The sequence below is a fragment of the Lycium ferocissimum genome, chromosome 5 (genome assembly GCF_029784015.1).
Source record: "Lycium ferocissimum isolate CSIRO_LF1 chromosome 5, AGI_CSIRO_Lferr_CH_V1, whole genome shotgun sequence".
NCBI lineage: Eukaryota > Viridiplantae > Streptophyta > Magnoliopsida > Solanales > Solanaceae > Lycium > Lycium ferocissimum.
Genome location: NC_081346.1, coordinates 30,197,059 through 30,213,160, shown reverse-complemented (window position 1 = coordinate 30,213,160; position 16,102 = coordinate 30,197,059). Strand labels below are relative to the sequence as shown.

Here is a 16,102-nt window from a genome sequence, read left to right as displayed (position 1 = left end):
AAGTTTGAGTGATGGCCTTTTTGTTGGTTTGCCGGGACGGGGTAAAACTCACAAATAGACACATTTGTCTCTGTAATTAATAAATAGTAATGGTTATTATGGAGTTTCAAATTTTATCACATTGTAATGGAGGTTCATCTATGCAATTTAAAACTTTATGATAATGACTAAATTTAATAGACCATATCGAAAAATGATCAGGCAATGTTGTTTCTGGGATGGGACGCTTAGAGCTGATAACTTGCAAATAAAGAAGAACGCAGACCAAAAAAAGCTGAGGGAAGATCAACAATAGTATCCATTTATGTGTCATAATGACATGACACGTACAAAAAGAAGAATCAATGAAAAAATAAGAAGAAAAATGACAATGCAAATAAAAGAGTATAACAACACTTGTTCACAGACCCGCAGTGAATGGCACACCAGTAGAAGGCAGCCATGCCCTACCAGCTATAAGGCTTGCAACAGTATACTTGTTAGCAACATTTCCACTCGTTATAACATGATAACCAGGCCACTTCACCCTATACCTTGTCGAAGCTGCTGGTCCAATATTACCATATTCCGCATAGTACAATGTACTCAATGCAAAATTAGAATCTAACCAAGTTAACCAACCTGCTCGATTCACCAAATTGTCTAAATAACTCTTCATGATAACTGTTCTTGAATATTGCTGCCACGGACGTCCCAAAAACGTCTGGAACGACCCAATTACTGGGCGAAGATCGGGAGCTGCCATAATCCTAGAGTTGTGTATTGAAATTGCAGTGTTCTGAAAAGGATCGTTTCTCCCTTGAGCTGTGATCACGTTGACTTGACCCCATAAGGGTCTTCGGACGTAAATCATGCAATTTTGGAAAACAACTGCGGCGTTGCCAAAGATAAAGTCTATGGTACCGTAGATATAACATGATTTGTAGAACTGTCGTTGTGATTGGACAAAGAGGGTATCTTGGTAGCCTTCGAAACCACATGTGTAGAATACTGAAAGATCTGATGCTGATCGTAGAGCTACTGCTTGCCCGTTTTGTGGCCCTGCTGTGTTTCGGAATGTGATGCCTCGAGCAATGAATCCAATCCCATCCACCCCTACAACATTGTCATTTGCAAACGAAAAAAATGTGGATAATTAATGAGTGTATTTGACTAATGTACATACGGATAATGTAAAAACGAATTAAACTATCAACATATTCTACTGTTGTATGTTACCTTTTAACGCTGAGTGAGTTTAATTAGTAGTATATAACAATTTTAAAGAGTTTTGACACTTTCAAATTATTCCAAAGTCAACTATGAGACTCTTAGAGTGGGTTGATAATTAACTTGTAAAAGAGTGTAACTCACTTGATGTTAGTATATAAGAAGTTAAACTAAGCTCTTAATGTTAAAAAATAGTTACGATGTTAATAGCGGAATTAGATTCATAATCCATTTAGTGGTTAACGTAATCCCAAAACAAGTAGTACTTGTTAGCTTACAAAAGGTAACGCCTTTTCACTTTGATCCAAAATGTACTAGTACCATCATACATTTTCTATTATAAAAACCTTATGAAGTACCGTATGCTTATTATTTTAGTTGTTAGTATGTCAACCCCGTTTCTCAAGCTGATCAGACAACATGTTCATGGCAGACAGATACCTTTTTCATTTGGAAAACTAAGATCTGACAGGAAAAGTTATATTTTAGTAGTTTGGAAATTCAGATTGTTCCCTTTAGAACAAGCCTAAGAATGGGTGCATGTGAGAGGAATTGAATGCAACAAAATGATCCGCTAAAATAGCTTTGACATTAGCTTACTTCTTTCCCCACTTGTTATATTTATAATTAGTTTAGCACAAGTAGAGTAGATTATGATCCAGCCGTTATATATTAAGGAGGTAGTTTCCCTTTGATATTTGGGGAAAATATGCAAATTTGGAGTTAACTAGCATTCTATCTAATCTATTCTAAGTCCTATAGCGGACCTCAACCATTACACCAAAAGAATGGAAACCTACATCTTCGAAGCAAAACCATCTACACATTTCCTAAAAGTTAAAATTCATCAATTCACAAAGGAAAATTCTGAGAAAGTTCCGTATGGAATCCATACGTTGTCAATCAAAACACTCTTATTAAGCAAGTATTTATTGCACTCCTCAATTTCAGTGAACATGTTCACGGCAGAAAGATGTTTTTGGAAAAATTAGCATCTGACATGAAAAGTTATATTCCCTCTGTTTCAATTTATTTGAACTATTTATAACTGCGCTAAAATGAATACCTTTTTTTAATTTGGAAATAAATTCACTTTATGAATGATTCGTGGTGCAAATTTTCGAGCACATTTTGGGCAACGAGTTTCAAAAGTCTTCATATTTCTTAAATGTCGTGTCCAGTCAAATGGGTTCATATAAATTGAAACGGAGGGAGTACATTATTTTTAGTAGTTTGAAATCAAATTGGTCCCTCGCGAACAAGCCCTAAGAATGATTGCACGTGAAAATTATTGAATGCAACAAAGTGACCCGCTAAAATAGCATTTGACCTTTAATTGGATTAACTTTTCTTTTTGTCCTTTGATCTTAACACATTTAGTAGGCGTCTGGACATGCGATTTCATCTCATGAGATGAAATTTCAAATCATCCAAAAAGGCATGCGATTTCATTTCAAATCATGATTTCAAAAAATTTAAATATAAAACTTGGCCCATAAATTTATATTTTGTAAAAATAGATCCATAAGTTGGTAGATATATTTACCAATCATGTTTACCAACCATTTATATCAAATATCAAAAGATCTACAAGTTGCTAGTATATTTATAACAAATTTTACTCTTATCAACCATGTGGAAGGATTATATTTTGATCAATTGATGTTGTATTTCTTAGAAAGGCCCTCTAGTTGAGTATTAATTTTGTTATGAACTATGACTTATTCATTTGGTAAGATTATATAAAAATTGGGAAAGTTTTGTTGGTTTTCACAACTTATGAGGTTTTTATGTCTATAAGAAAAAATACAACTTAAGAAATTTAAATTGCATGTCCAAACATGATTTTATCTCATGATTTCAAATCATGTCCAAACGACACTAAGTAATTTAATAAAAAAGTAGGCTGTGATCCTGCCAGTGAGTTCACTCGCGATATTTGGAAAACTATGCCAATTTGGAGTACTTAACTCACATTGTATCTAATCTTTCCTAAATTCTAGTTTGGACGTCAACCCTTACGCCAAGTAGAAAGAGATAACAGAAAGAGATAACAAACCAACATTTTCTGAAGCATAGAGCTCAACATTTTTGATAGAACTATGATTTGATGGAATTATGTAATATGATTCTTCCCCTTAATATTGCTATGAGGCAATATTTATTACTCCCTCCAAATCAAAAAAAGTGTCCACTTAGCCTTTTTTTCTTGAATAAAAAAAAAAAATATCCACTTATCAAATCAAGAAAGAATTAACCTTGTTTTTCTAGACTTGCCCCCAAGTGTTATATGATCAAATCCCAATGCCTATTTAATTAGGAGCAGTTTAGTCAAATTACCTATTTTTGTCTAGGAGTTAATATTTTCTTAAGTGGTGTGCAAATGGCTAAGTGGACTCTTTTTTTGATCCGGAGGGAATAGTATTACTACATAAAAATGGGCCGAAGTATAGTAGATTAATCTCATAATCAAAGTGCTACGAATATTAGCTATATACTACTTCATACTAGTAGATTAATCTCATAATCAAAGTGCTACGAATATTAACTATATACTACTTCATATTAGTAGATTAATCTCATAATCAAAGTGCTACGAATATTTGCTATATACTACTTCATACAACATATCTTTTGTAGCAAAAGAAACAAGTGAAGCAAAATCCCTAGACATTTCCTAAAACTTTTGCCATTCTAAATGGAATTCCTCTGTTTTTTTGTAGTTTTACTTAATGTTAATGAAGTAGAAGTAGATGAGTTCTGGCCTTAGTAGTTGCTACCTTTTCAATCATACTTTTGTACTTTTGCAATTATCTATTTCAATGCATGGATGAAACCTTAAAGATACAAAAGGAAACAAAACACAAAACCGAAAGAAACAAAATAAGGAGAGCTGAGAGTGAATTACCAACAGTTGCAGTACTGTAAGTTGTGAAACCAGCAGCAACACTACGGCTGCCTGTGATAATAGTGTATCTCAATCCATCACCAACTAACATGATCTTCCCCATTGTAGGACCTACCAATATATTCTCCCTATAAACACCCCTTCTGATATATATAACAATCCTCTGATTTCCAACTCTCCTCGACACTGCATAATTTATCGCAGCCTGAATGGACTGAAAATGACCCGATCTATCTTTAGCCACCACATAATTTGCAGTCGTAGCCATCAAATCTATCGATGAGGATAGCAACAACTTTCTTTCGCTAGCACCAAGCCAATTGGGAAATCCACCAACTTGTGTTGTATTTTCCGCGTCCATGAACTCAACGTTCACAGCTAAACAATTACTAATCAGTTGAGAAACGTTAGTGGATAAGTTCGGCTGGAGGATGTTGGAAACATTGAGATCGTTCGATCCTGATAAGCACGTCTCAATGTTTGTCAACGAGGCGCTTAGCCAAGTTTGTGCATCAAAATCAGAAAAATCTGTTGAATTTGATTTGATGCCATCGAGACTACGGTTCAATTGGAGGATAGTGTCATCCATGAGCTTTTCACAATCCATCCATACTAACTTCTTGCGTTTTCCCCTGCAAGTTTGGCTTACGTTCTTTGCATGGTTCTTCACCTCAATGACATGATCCATAGCTACTTGGACCGTCATGGTTCTAAACTCGGATTTGTCTTTGGGTTCGGAACTCTGGGAATCTTTGGACATGAAGTGATTACATGGCTCAGGATGAGGAGTTTTGCTGCACCACCAGTTAATGTCATGACTTGTTTCTTGATCGTCTATATCGGACAAGGATTGGTGTAGGAATAGAGAAAGAGAGCAGAGAAGTAGGAGTAAGGAATTCAAGTTATAAGTTGACATTGTGTTGTTAAGGTAACAAGAGGAACTAGGAAATTACAACATTTAACGTCGATAGAGTTAATGACTTCTTATACTAGTAGCAAGATAGATAAGGCAAGAAACTGGCAGAGAAGTGCAATGTCAAATGACAGTTGGCTTCTGAAATATTGTGGGTGGCAAATTCAAAATTATAAGTAAATGAAACCACAAATGAGAGCTCAAATCATAGTTCATATACTCAAAATAGTACTCAAGTACTTCATTTTGAGATCCTTGTTTTATGGATCACTGAAAATGCACTCAATATTTAAATAGAGTGTGACTAATGCTCTCTGATTTTACGCTGAATTCATGAATTTTAATTAATGTCACAATTATGAGAGGGCACAATCTGTCAAGTAAAGTATGAATTCTTCTGAGGTAGGTTGACCTTGTTGAGATGCTTAACGTGATTATATATGCGCCATTACAATTTCAATTAACATTCAAATTACGAGATTTGATATATTGGCGCAAAAAAAAATTCCCCACATGACGATGATTAATGCTGGAGGGTATGTTTAACATAAGTATAGAGTGGGCACAAAGAAAGCCACTAACATGTCTCGAGGTCCGTACATGTGATGCTTTAACTTGATGCTCAAGTTGTATACAAAATAATGTGCAATTTATGAAAGAAGCTCAGTACTCTTCTTAATATATCCCTTAAGTAGATGCCGAAACAGCTACTTATCAGGGGATAACCATGTGCTCTTATGTTCTTAGTACGCAATGCTCTTTTATTCGGTATGAAAATTCTAAGATGAAGAAAATCTTTTTCACCAATTGTCCTTTTAAAGGACTGGTGTTTATCTTTTGTCCCTGTTAATAAAAGTAGTATAAATGTTGACACTCGTCAAAACTTTTACTTGTAGCCCTCTCCTTCTTCCTCCCTTCAAAAGAAGCGGGAAAAAACTGAAAAAGAATGAGAACACAATTGGAAAAAAAAATTAAAACAAAAAAGAAAGAATTTTGGCTTGGGTATTACTTGTTGAACCAAAAGTGATGTAAGGATCCATTATGGCAGCAGAGATGAAGAGCTTGATTTATCATTAATCCGTCCAAATTATACCTCACAATGACATATAAAACGGTTGTTCCAAATATAGTGATTCAAGAGAGTCGAGATTGTATCCACAAGGAATTTAAGCATGTGGTTATAGCTAACGTATGTGCAAATAGCTAACTCAGTTTAGCCTTGAGTAAAAAATGATTCGATATTACTTCTAATTAGCTTAAACTAACAAACAATAAAGCAAACACTTAATATACGTAAAATAGCTAAGGTTGTATCAAGTGAAGACGAGGCCTAGGGTTATTCTGATCTTCCCCTAGATGTGAATCTAATGGGTTAGTTCCTATTAAGCTAGTTGTGTGATGGTCTTGTTATGGCCATCAACCGTAAGTCCATTCAATATTCCTCAATATTGAGTGGTCTAACCCTAATTAACTTACACAAGTTTAATTCTATTACATTAGGTGAAAATTACTTAGATCCCACGTAGAATTATCCCTATCTCGAGTTCAAACCCATTAATTAGCACTAATCAACTTCTCAATTAGTCTAATTCCTTTGCAATTATTCCAACCCTAATTCCTCTCTCTCAAGCAAATATGGGGGGGGGGGGGGGGGGGGGGGGCTAAGATTAAGCACGTCATTAGCTAAATAACAATTTTACCAATCATAAACAAGCTCATCATCCAAACCCCATCAAATCCGCATACTAGGGTTGGGTCACCACTCCAGATTAAAGTTTAGCTACACATAAAACTAGATGAAAATACAAAAGAGATTAAGCTAATTAAAAAAGACAAACGATAAACTTAGTGATTAAGATAACCTTCCCCCTCAAAATGAGTTGCCCAAAAAAGCTAATTCTTTGTAACATATTGATATTTTATGTTGTTATCTAACTCACTAGAGAACTAGCTTCTTCCGTAGTAAACAAGAAGTAAATTGTGGAATAGTAAATCACGCAAGGATTTTTACGTGAAGAACTCCTTGCTCAAGTGAGACAAAAGTCATGACCTATCTCCACTAGGGTTTCCCAAATCTCCACTAAAACTCTCTTGTAGTTCTAAGGTTACAACTCCAATAAGCTAAGGAATTGACCACTACACTACCTTCCCCCCTCTACAATTCGTCACTAAGTGTAGCTAACTTCTTCAAAGACTCTACCTAGTCTAAGAATCCCCTTACAACTCAATGCAACACATATTATTAAATTCTAGTTAAGTAAATAGGTTTACAATTCATTCAAAGAATCTAACTATTACAACTTAAATAACTATAAGCATAAATCTTGATATGAACATGTTCTTCTTCGTTGCTGTTGATTCTCTCTCTCAATGACACTTGATAGATATTTTTGTATCTATGTAGTAGTGTCTCTCTATTTAATTTGGTGGTGCCTTCAACAATATAAATGTGTGACACCTTCTATAGGAGTGGAATGGTCGTTTCTTGTTCTCCGAATCCTTGAAGAATAGGTTCAAGAATCCAAGAACCTAATCCAAGTTTGACTTGGTTTCCATCATGCGTGTCGGCCTCCTTTTAATTTCTCCCATTTCAAAGCTATTTCCATATCTGCAATTATGGTAATGTTTTGAACTTGTACTCTGTGAGTCCTTGTAGAATTGAATTAAGCCTTAATCTCAATTCCTCAAGGAAACCTTTTTGCGTGTGGAACAACTTTTCACCTTGGACTAAACAGTCTCCAGTTCTTCTGCAAAGGATCGGGTTTTTCTAGTGTTTGTGCAACCCTGTTTCCAGCAGCCCAACATTACCAATTCCGTTAGGATATCTATTAAGAACCTGGTTCTTGTGCATGTTTGTCCATCATTATTGAACATTGATTGTCAAGTATATATTGTTTGTCAATCATCAAAACTTCATCAAATCTTGAATTGATATTTAGATCAAAAAAGCTCAACATACTGATAACTGTAAAATTATATGTACAAAATGCTCTAAAACACTATTTGTGGTCGGTAGTGGTAAAAAACTTACACATGCCCGAAGCGTGCATTAAACGTACAACCCCTGGAGCAGATTTAGAAAATGACCCAACCACCTGAGGCTCAATTGCAAGTTCATTTCCTTCCAGCCATACCAGGGCTTAGCCCAGACCAGCAGAAATGCGTACCATGACCTGTATACCAGTGTCTGACATGCCAGCGTTGGCCATATGAACAACGCCATGGACCTCCCCAACCACTTTTCACCGAATCTAAAGGGATAGACCGCTCATTTAACAAATTCCCTCAGCAACCTCCGTGAGGATCAGGTAGAGGGTATCAACGCAAATAGTCAAATTAGTTCAGAAAACTAACTAAAGACCTACAAGTCAGTCTTGGATCCCAAACATCCGAGTATAAATAAAAGATGAAGAACTAGCATCAAGGCATTCAAACTCATCCAAGCCTACTACATACTTAGTCTTCTAAAGTCTATTTCCTTCTTAAGTTAGTACTTCCACAATTGTAAAAGCATTGTATTTCGTTCGTTAGTAGCTCCTGTTGTAGGAGAAAGCTTGTACCCTCGGTGTTCTCCCCTAAAACGATAAATAGAGCCTGTTTGGATGGGCTTATTTTAAGCAGCTTATAAGTTACAAACAACTTAATTATAAGCTACTTTAGATAAGCTAAGTCAAAAGCAGGACCCAATTGAAACATTTTAAGCCTGAAAATGAGCTTTAAGTTAATGAGTCAAAATTTCAAAAAAGTAAAAACGAACATAAGCGACTATAAGCCAATCCAAACGGGCTCATAGTGTTCAGTTTTAGCTCACTATCACTATATTGTACCTTGCAGACTCAAATGATAACAACAAAAATTCTCCACTCTTTACATTATCTGCCATTCATATACTATTCGTACTTACTTTTTGCACATAGCTCTAGGCCTCCTTCCGTAACAAACCGTAGGACATAATTCTGTCTCTATAGTTTGACACCATTGTGGGGCCTAGCGATATTTTCAATAGTGCTTCGTTAAATCATTTTCTACTGTATTTTTAATTTTTCAGTGTCGAAATGATAGGTGAAGTACCACAATTCTCATCCCTCAGATACTTTAAAACCAATACAGAAGTACCATAGGAGATGTTGAAGGAATTCCAAAACTCTTGGAAACATCAGAACTGGGAAGCCAGTGTGCCAAAGCTGCAGAATTGGGAAAAACCGTGAAAGACCTAGGCTTTAGCAATACTCTGACGTGACGAAACAAGCGAAGGTCAGAACTTCATCACCCTAAAGTTGGGCACGATTAGTACCCAAACCTAGTTTTGATCGTAGAAGTAGAATGGTCGTAGACAAGATCGGTAAGTCATCCTCTATAGAAACTCGAATGAAAGGCCGAAGATACTCCAGCAACAAACCAATGAAATTAGGCCAACAACACAATATTAAAGGGTACTGCAAGTTTCATAGGACATCAGAACATAACACAGTTGATTATATGGCCCTACCCATTGCCATACTCCGAACACTTGAGCCTCAGCCACCTATATCACCTCTTCCTGGATTTGAAGCAAGGAATGTGAATTGGAGCAAGCCAACAAACGTGTGACTTCCTCCTAAGGACTCAGACCATTCATAGTACTATTGGAGAACTGGTAACAACTAGAGCAATCTCCAGGTAAATCATCAATGCTCTTACATTGCAAATACTAGGTGCTAGGGAGAGAACGGACACCCTGGTAGAAAGGATCATCTTCTCAGACAAAGAAATCACAGGAACCACCAATCCACAACACGAAGCCCAGGTAATTACTTTACATATTGCTAATTATACAATCAGATGTATTTTGGTGGATACAGGTAGTTCAGCGCAACCAACATTATACAAAAGAGCATCCTGAAAAAGATAGGGGCGGTGCAACAAATAATACGCAGTTTTATGTTCTTAGTCGGATTGGACATGAGGAACTTTTCGCTTGGAGAAAACAACCTCCCCACCTATGTAGGAGGCATGACCATCTCAACATCATATCGAGTAATGGGTTCTGCATCAGCATACAACGACGCCATCGCAAGACCACAGATCTACGACATGCGAGCAGTACCATTAATATACCACCAGGTGATCAAGTTTCAAACCCCTTAGGGGGTCAAAGAAATTAACGGAGATCGACATGCCTTTGGTAAGTGTCACGTACCCATCCTCAAAACAAGCCTCACAAGAAGTGAAGCCAAAAGATAACAACAGATGATAAGACACCACTACTAGACAAATCAAGCAAGCACGAGCTCAAAGCAATCAATGTAATCTAAGCTTGAGTGACCCAAAGAAAAAGGTCTACATAAGAAAGGATATTCTCGAAGAAATAAGGAGCAAGTTCGTCTAGTTCTTGGCAGACCATTCGAACTGCTTTGCCTGGTCCCATGCATACATGGTTGGGATAGACCCCTCTATCATAACTGATCTCAAGCTGAACGTCGATCCGACATACCTTCCAATCTAACAGAAGCAGAGATAGATGGCACCAACACGCAACCAGATCGTGAATAAAGAAGTTCAAAAGCTCATTAACAATGGGTCTGTCCGAGAGGTACGTTACCCTAACTGGCTAGCTAACATAGTGGTAGTTCGTAATAAGAATGGGAAATGAGGAGTATGCATTGATTTTACTAATTAATTTGAACAAAGCTTGTTCTAAGACCCTTTTCCCCTGCCCCACATCGATCAAATGGTTGATGCTGCGGGAGGGTACAAATTACTTAGCTTTATGGATGCCTTCTCTTGGTCTAACTAAATAGTGATGCACCCGGAAGACCAAAACAAAACTGCCTTTATCACTGAGCGAGGCATCTATTGTTATATGTTAATGCTTTCCAGATTAAAAAACGCTGGAGCCATTTACCAAAGGCTTGTAAACACGATGTACGCTAACCACTTAGGAATAACTATGGAAGTGCACACATTGAACTTATCGGTAAATTCTGATTTTAGTGCTTGTGATATTTGATTAAACAAATTTAATTTTAATTAATTAAAATGTGTGTTTAGGAAATATGTTATATTTGGACTGTCTGTAGAACTATTTATTACCATCAAATATGAAGTAATATTAGAAGCTTATCATAACACGTATGCAATTAACTAGTGGAACGGTTAATGATTATGGTAAATTTACGAATATATCCACTAGCGAAAGGATTAAAATTGTATATTTCAATTAATTGAAAAGTTTTTTGTGCTTAGTAATATATCCCAAAGTCCAACATCAGAAGTTATACGATTAGAGGTGCAATTGACCCTTTAATATACAAGTATTTCCTTAATAAACCCCTCCCAATATTCGACCATAGAACGTGGGATACTCTAACAAAAACAGCTTAATTTAGCGGGTTGTTGGATATATGCAATTACAATACAAAACAGCATATAGCTGCAGTGTTAATTACTTGTCTTAATTCTTCGGGCAACCTGATGACTTTGGTTTCAATGAAATAGTGACGGTACACTAGACTTTCTTATCGTGCAATTGCCGAGAGAATATAGGCACACATGACACAAAAATACCAAGTTCCACTTTTCCTCTTTTTTCTAAAAAAAAAATATTTGCTAAATCTCTCTCTTTTTCTTATTCTTCTTCTTTCTTTCTAAATTTCTTTATATCAACTCTCATTTTGTTTCTATCAATATACTTAACTTCATGATCAACTTTTCTTAGTAGGTAATAAGCTGTTTTTAGTTAACGTATAATTTTTCTTTATTTGATGACTCGACATTGATCTGTATATTGAAGTCTCATTTGAATAATATTTTTTATTGGCTTTTGCGAAAAATAAATGGCTCAACTACTAGATATTTTGAGTAGATTCTCAGAGATCGAAATAACTTTTGCTTTGTAAAACAATTGCCTTAAAACTTGACAATTAATATGGAACAAATTAACTCTGAACGTTTTTTTCACAACCGATGTCTAGTACCAGCATTGGAGCCCGACTAATCCAAATTCGCGCCGCGTAGGGCCCATTCGAGGGAAGCGCTTCCTACCAAGAATTTTTTCACACCCAGGGCTCGAAACCGAGACCTCTGGTTAAGGGAAGAGCTGCCCATTCGTTGCACCACATGGTAACTGAAACGTTAAAAGTAAATTATCTAACAAAACAAAGAATATGTAGTAATATTTTTAGGTAAATTTTTTAATTGGAGGCGCCGTTTCATGATATTTTTTTTCAATTTTCTTCTAGAGTAGAATTTAAATCTAATGTGATAAAAACTGGACTTACTTTTGCAAATGAAAGACCTAGTCGAATTAACCAGAAATTGATCGAGCCGACCCATCTTTCATAGATATTTAGTATTTGTGGCTAGTGGGGGATATATTTTATACATGAAATAGTGGTACCCATGACCTTAAGATTCTAAATTCGCTTCGCTGTATGTTATGCACCACTAAACTATTGAATTTCTCAAAATAGTCATTCATCGTATGAATGTTCGCAAAGTCTTCATTTGTTTCTTAATAGAATCTGTGTTAAGTCAATATATTTATTAGATAAATATTTTCTTCTATCCAATAAGTTTTTCATTTTTCACCATAAAAACTATTCTTCCATTTACCTGATAAATTAATCAATAATACTTACTCTATAAATTATTTATTAACCAAGTTAAAGATACACTAATTTGAAGAACAAAAACGTGAAAACGATTAGTGTAAATAAAAGAAATGTTTTACTCGATTAATAAAAAAATTCACTAAATTAAATAAAGGCTAATGAAGTCAGCATCTTAAAAGTACCTTAATTATATTTATCATTTTCTCCACTCACTTACCAATGTGTTTTCTTTTGACCCTTCATAAAATTAATCTTGCACCTTAAGACAATACTTATCGAGTAAAAATTTTCTTTCAATTGCACAAACTTTTCACTTGTTTTGTTTCTCAAATTGGTGAACCTTTACTTGGAAATTTCTTTTATCGAGTAAATATTATTAAGTAAGTTATCGGGTATATAGGAAAATATTTTTCCGGTGATAAAATAAAAATTATTGGTAAAGGAAAATTTCTATTCAGTATTTATTTCGTAATTCAGAAGACCATTTGAAAGGAGATTGGCATGCCACGTCATTTTTTTTGTACCGAAAAGTTGATCTAGCGATTACTTTATGGAGAAATTGAATTAAGTGGGATAATTTTACTCTTACAAAAGTGACTTTACTGTAATATTTTCATAATTTGAGTGACCTTTTAAGTAACCGACTCATTAATTCAGTAATTGTCCAAATATACTTCTTACATCTCATTGAATTCTATCTTTAGTTTTCCTAATTAAATGCAAGATCGACTCTAGAGCACCCTACTTTTCAAATCATGGACTTTTGCTGTAACTGATGCGGGCTTTGAGCTAACAGTTTGTCTTCCTGAACCCACTTTGCTCAAAATTAGCCCATTACCTTTCGATTGAAGCCTGTGCACTTTTAAGAAGAAATTGCACGATTTTCCCTTCAAATGTGCTGGTCGTTAATTGTTGCCCTGCAGGTTGGTCATTAATTTTTGGGAAAATAACATAAAATGCCCATCAGAGGCAAATTATTTACAAAGATATGCCCCTCCATGAACTAATTTGACAAATATCCATTCGATTATAAATTATTACCCGGATGCCCCCTTCCCCTTCTTTGCATTACTGACGGAAGCACATATGCTTAGGTCACCTCACCTGGGCAAACTAGTACTGCTTTCTTGAGCTCCCTTCTTTCAAAGGTTTGAGTGTGATTTGAGTTATTAGTGGAAGAACGAGTTTAGTTAACGAGTTAGAGTTCACCACAGTCAACGTCGGGTTAGGATGATCCCGTGTCAATGTTTTAGAAGTTTCAACAAGTTAATATGATGATTTTGAACTTGTCCAAGAGTTTTGGTGCGATTCCGAAGAGTTTCATATGGATTTGGATTTTGTCGCAATCGTATTCGATGTTTTCGCCGTAACCCTTTGGCTATAAAGGGCTCTATATTGATCAAATGACCTTTGTTTTGTGTTTCGATTGAACCATTAGATCCGTATCGCAATTACGAAGCTGTAGCACGACGCATTTCGCCTTTGGATGAGAGAGTTATGATCGTTTTGTGCGGGAAGTACCAACAGGTCCGTTGCAGCGAAGCTCATGACCGCTGCAACAAAAGTAGCAACTATTGCAGCGAAGGTAGAGACCGCTGCAGCGAAAGTCGGGGGTAGAAACCTATTTTTATATTGAAATTTCAAAGTCATTGCCCACAAAACCCCAAACACAGTTTTCAAGAGAGAAAGAGGCGAATTTTATACCATTCTAAGTCCCCACCTTTACCTTTCTTCTTCAAGTTTCATGATTAGTTTAAGGTCCGTCAATGGTGGGGGAAAATCCCAGAACCCTAGAATTAGTAAACCATCCTAGAACCCTAGAATTATTAAACCCTTAAATAATTAATGGATTGTTGATTTTGTTGTTGCTTAAACATCTAGGAGTGCAGGCTATCATTTTCTCGGATGGGAATTTCATTATTAATTATGAGAATTGTATATTGAGACTTAGGGTTCTAAAAAAAACAAGAACTTTGGCCTAAAATCTGTTTGAAAGGGTTTAAATTGAATAGAAAACCCATGAATTGGAATAGTATGATTGTAGAGATAGAAGTTATGATAAATTCACCATTACAAGATGGTTTCATCCAATCGAAAAGGGTTGAAGTAATTGGGTCTTCATCCCCAATTATTGTTCTTGCTTGATTAGAAGGTTTATCGCTTACTTAGCATTGTATTGCTAGACTTTGACCGTTCTGAGGTGTTTCGAAAATAGATGGCTCGTGTGGAGTAGTTCGTGTCTCCTGTTCTGCATTCGAAGTAGGTTAAGGCCTATTTTAGTTAGACTTTGAGTAGCGAAACGTATATATTGTGTAGAATTGACGGGAAAAAGCATGACTAGGTCTTCGCACAAAGATGTATGCTTGGATATTATCTAGGTTTGGTATGACTTCTGATTATGTGGGCTTGTCGCCGTTATTTACGCATTGTGAAGGTGCAGTTATAGTCATACTGTGGTTATTCGGGATGGAGTTCTAATAGGATGGTTATTGTTGATGGTGGTTTGTTGCCCTATTATTGTGATTTGACTTATTACCTGAATTGTTGTGTCGTGATACGCGTTATACTCTTTTCTCTCTTATTGTGACAAATATCATTGGAGAAAGGAAGGATAATGAGTTTAGACGTGAATCGTGATATATACTTATGGTAGTACTCAGATGGAAACTTGACGTATAACTTACTGTTGATGATGATATTGTGCATGGCATACATTCTCGTTGCATATGTATATTGATATTATGTTATGACTTGGTGTTAATGATGATATACAATAAAATGGAACACCTTGGTGAAACACGACTTAGTTGTGAGGTGTACTCGTTATATGTGGAAGTAAAGGGAGACATAGACCCTTTTTATTGACTAAGATGGCTTGTATAATTCATTCCATGGTTGTGCTGACTTATGTAAAGTCCCGATATGGCTTATAGCATTGTGACTTGCACTATTATTGCATTTGATTTCACTTATTGATCATGCTTACTGTTGAGTTGATTTATATAAGTCTTGATATGGCTTACAGCGTCACACTTCCACAGTATATTCATTGGCATTGATTGCATTGATTTAAGCATTTTGCATTCATTCGCTCATACATGATGGAAATGATTCGGAAACGATTCATGAAAGACTTGTGGCATGATGCTTTGTGTTTGACATTGATATTGCTAACTGTTCATAGTCCGTACATACTAATGAACTGGATTGCGCTGAGACATACATTGTGATGTATAATACTAATAATAATTAAAGATGGAACACAGACATCTATTAAGGCATATTTGACAGGGGGTGACGATGTGGCCTAGTTGTGAGCTCGTGGTCCGAGGTTCGTTTCAGAATGAATGGTACATGGACACCAAGGGTCCCCTGCAGGTCATGATTATTTGGGTAAAACATTACTATTTAGCATGTGTGTACAGGTTTGGAGTATTTGGCCAGTGCATTGCATTGCACATCATTATATTTTGCATTGCA

The 16,102-nt window shown here is 35.9% G+C and overlaps 1 protein-coding gene across 1 annotated transcript; it reads right to left on the bottom strand.

Moving 5' to 3' along the window:
• Positions 1 to 266: 266 nt before the first annotated feature.
• On the bottom strand, positions 267 to 5,616 carry LOC132056673 (probable pectinesterase/pectinesterase inhibitor 59). The gene is made up of 2 exons (XM_059448963.1): positions 4,118 to 5,616; positions 267 to 1,095 (listed from the first exon to the last, which is right to left on the bottom strand). The coding sequence occupies exons 1-2, from the start codon at positions 5,031 to 5,033 to the stop codon at positions 401 to 403; spliced, it is 1,611 nt and encodes a 536-aa protein (XP_059304946.1). The 5' UTR covers positions 5,034 to 5,616; the 3' UTR covers positions 267 to 400.
• Between the last annotated feature and the right edge of the window lie 10,486 nt (positions 5,617 to 16,102).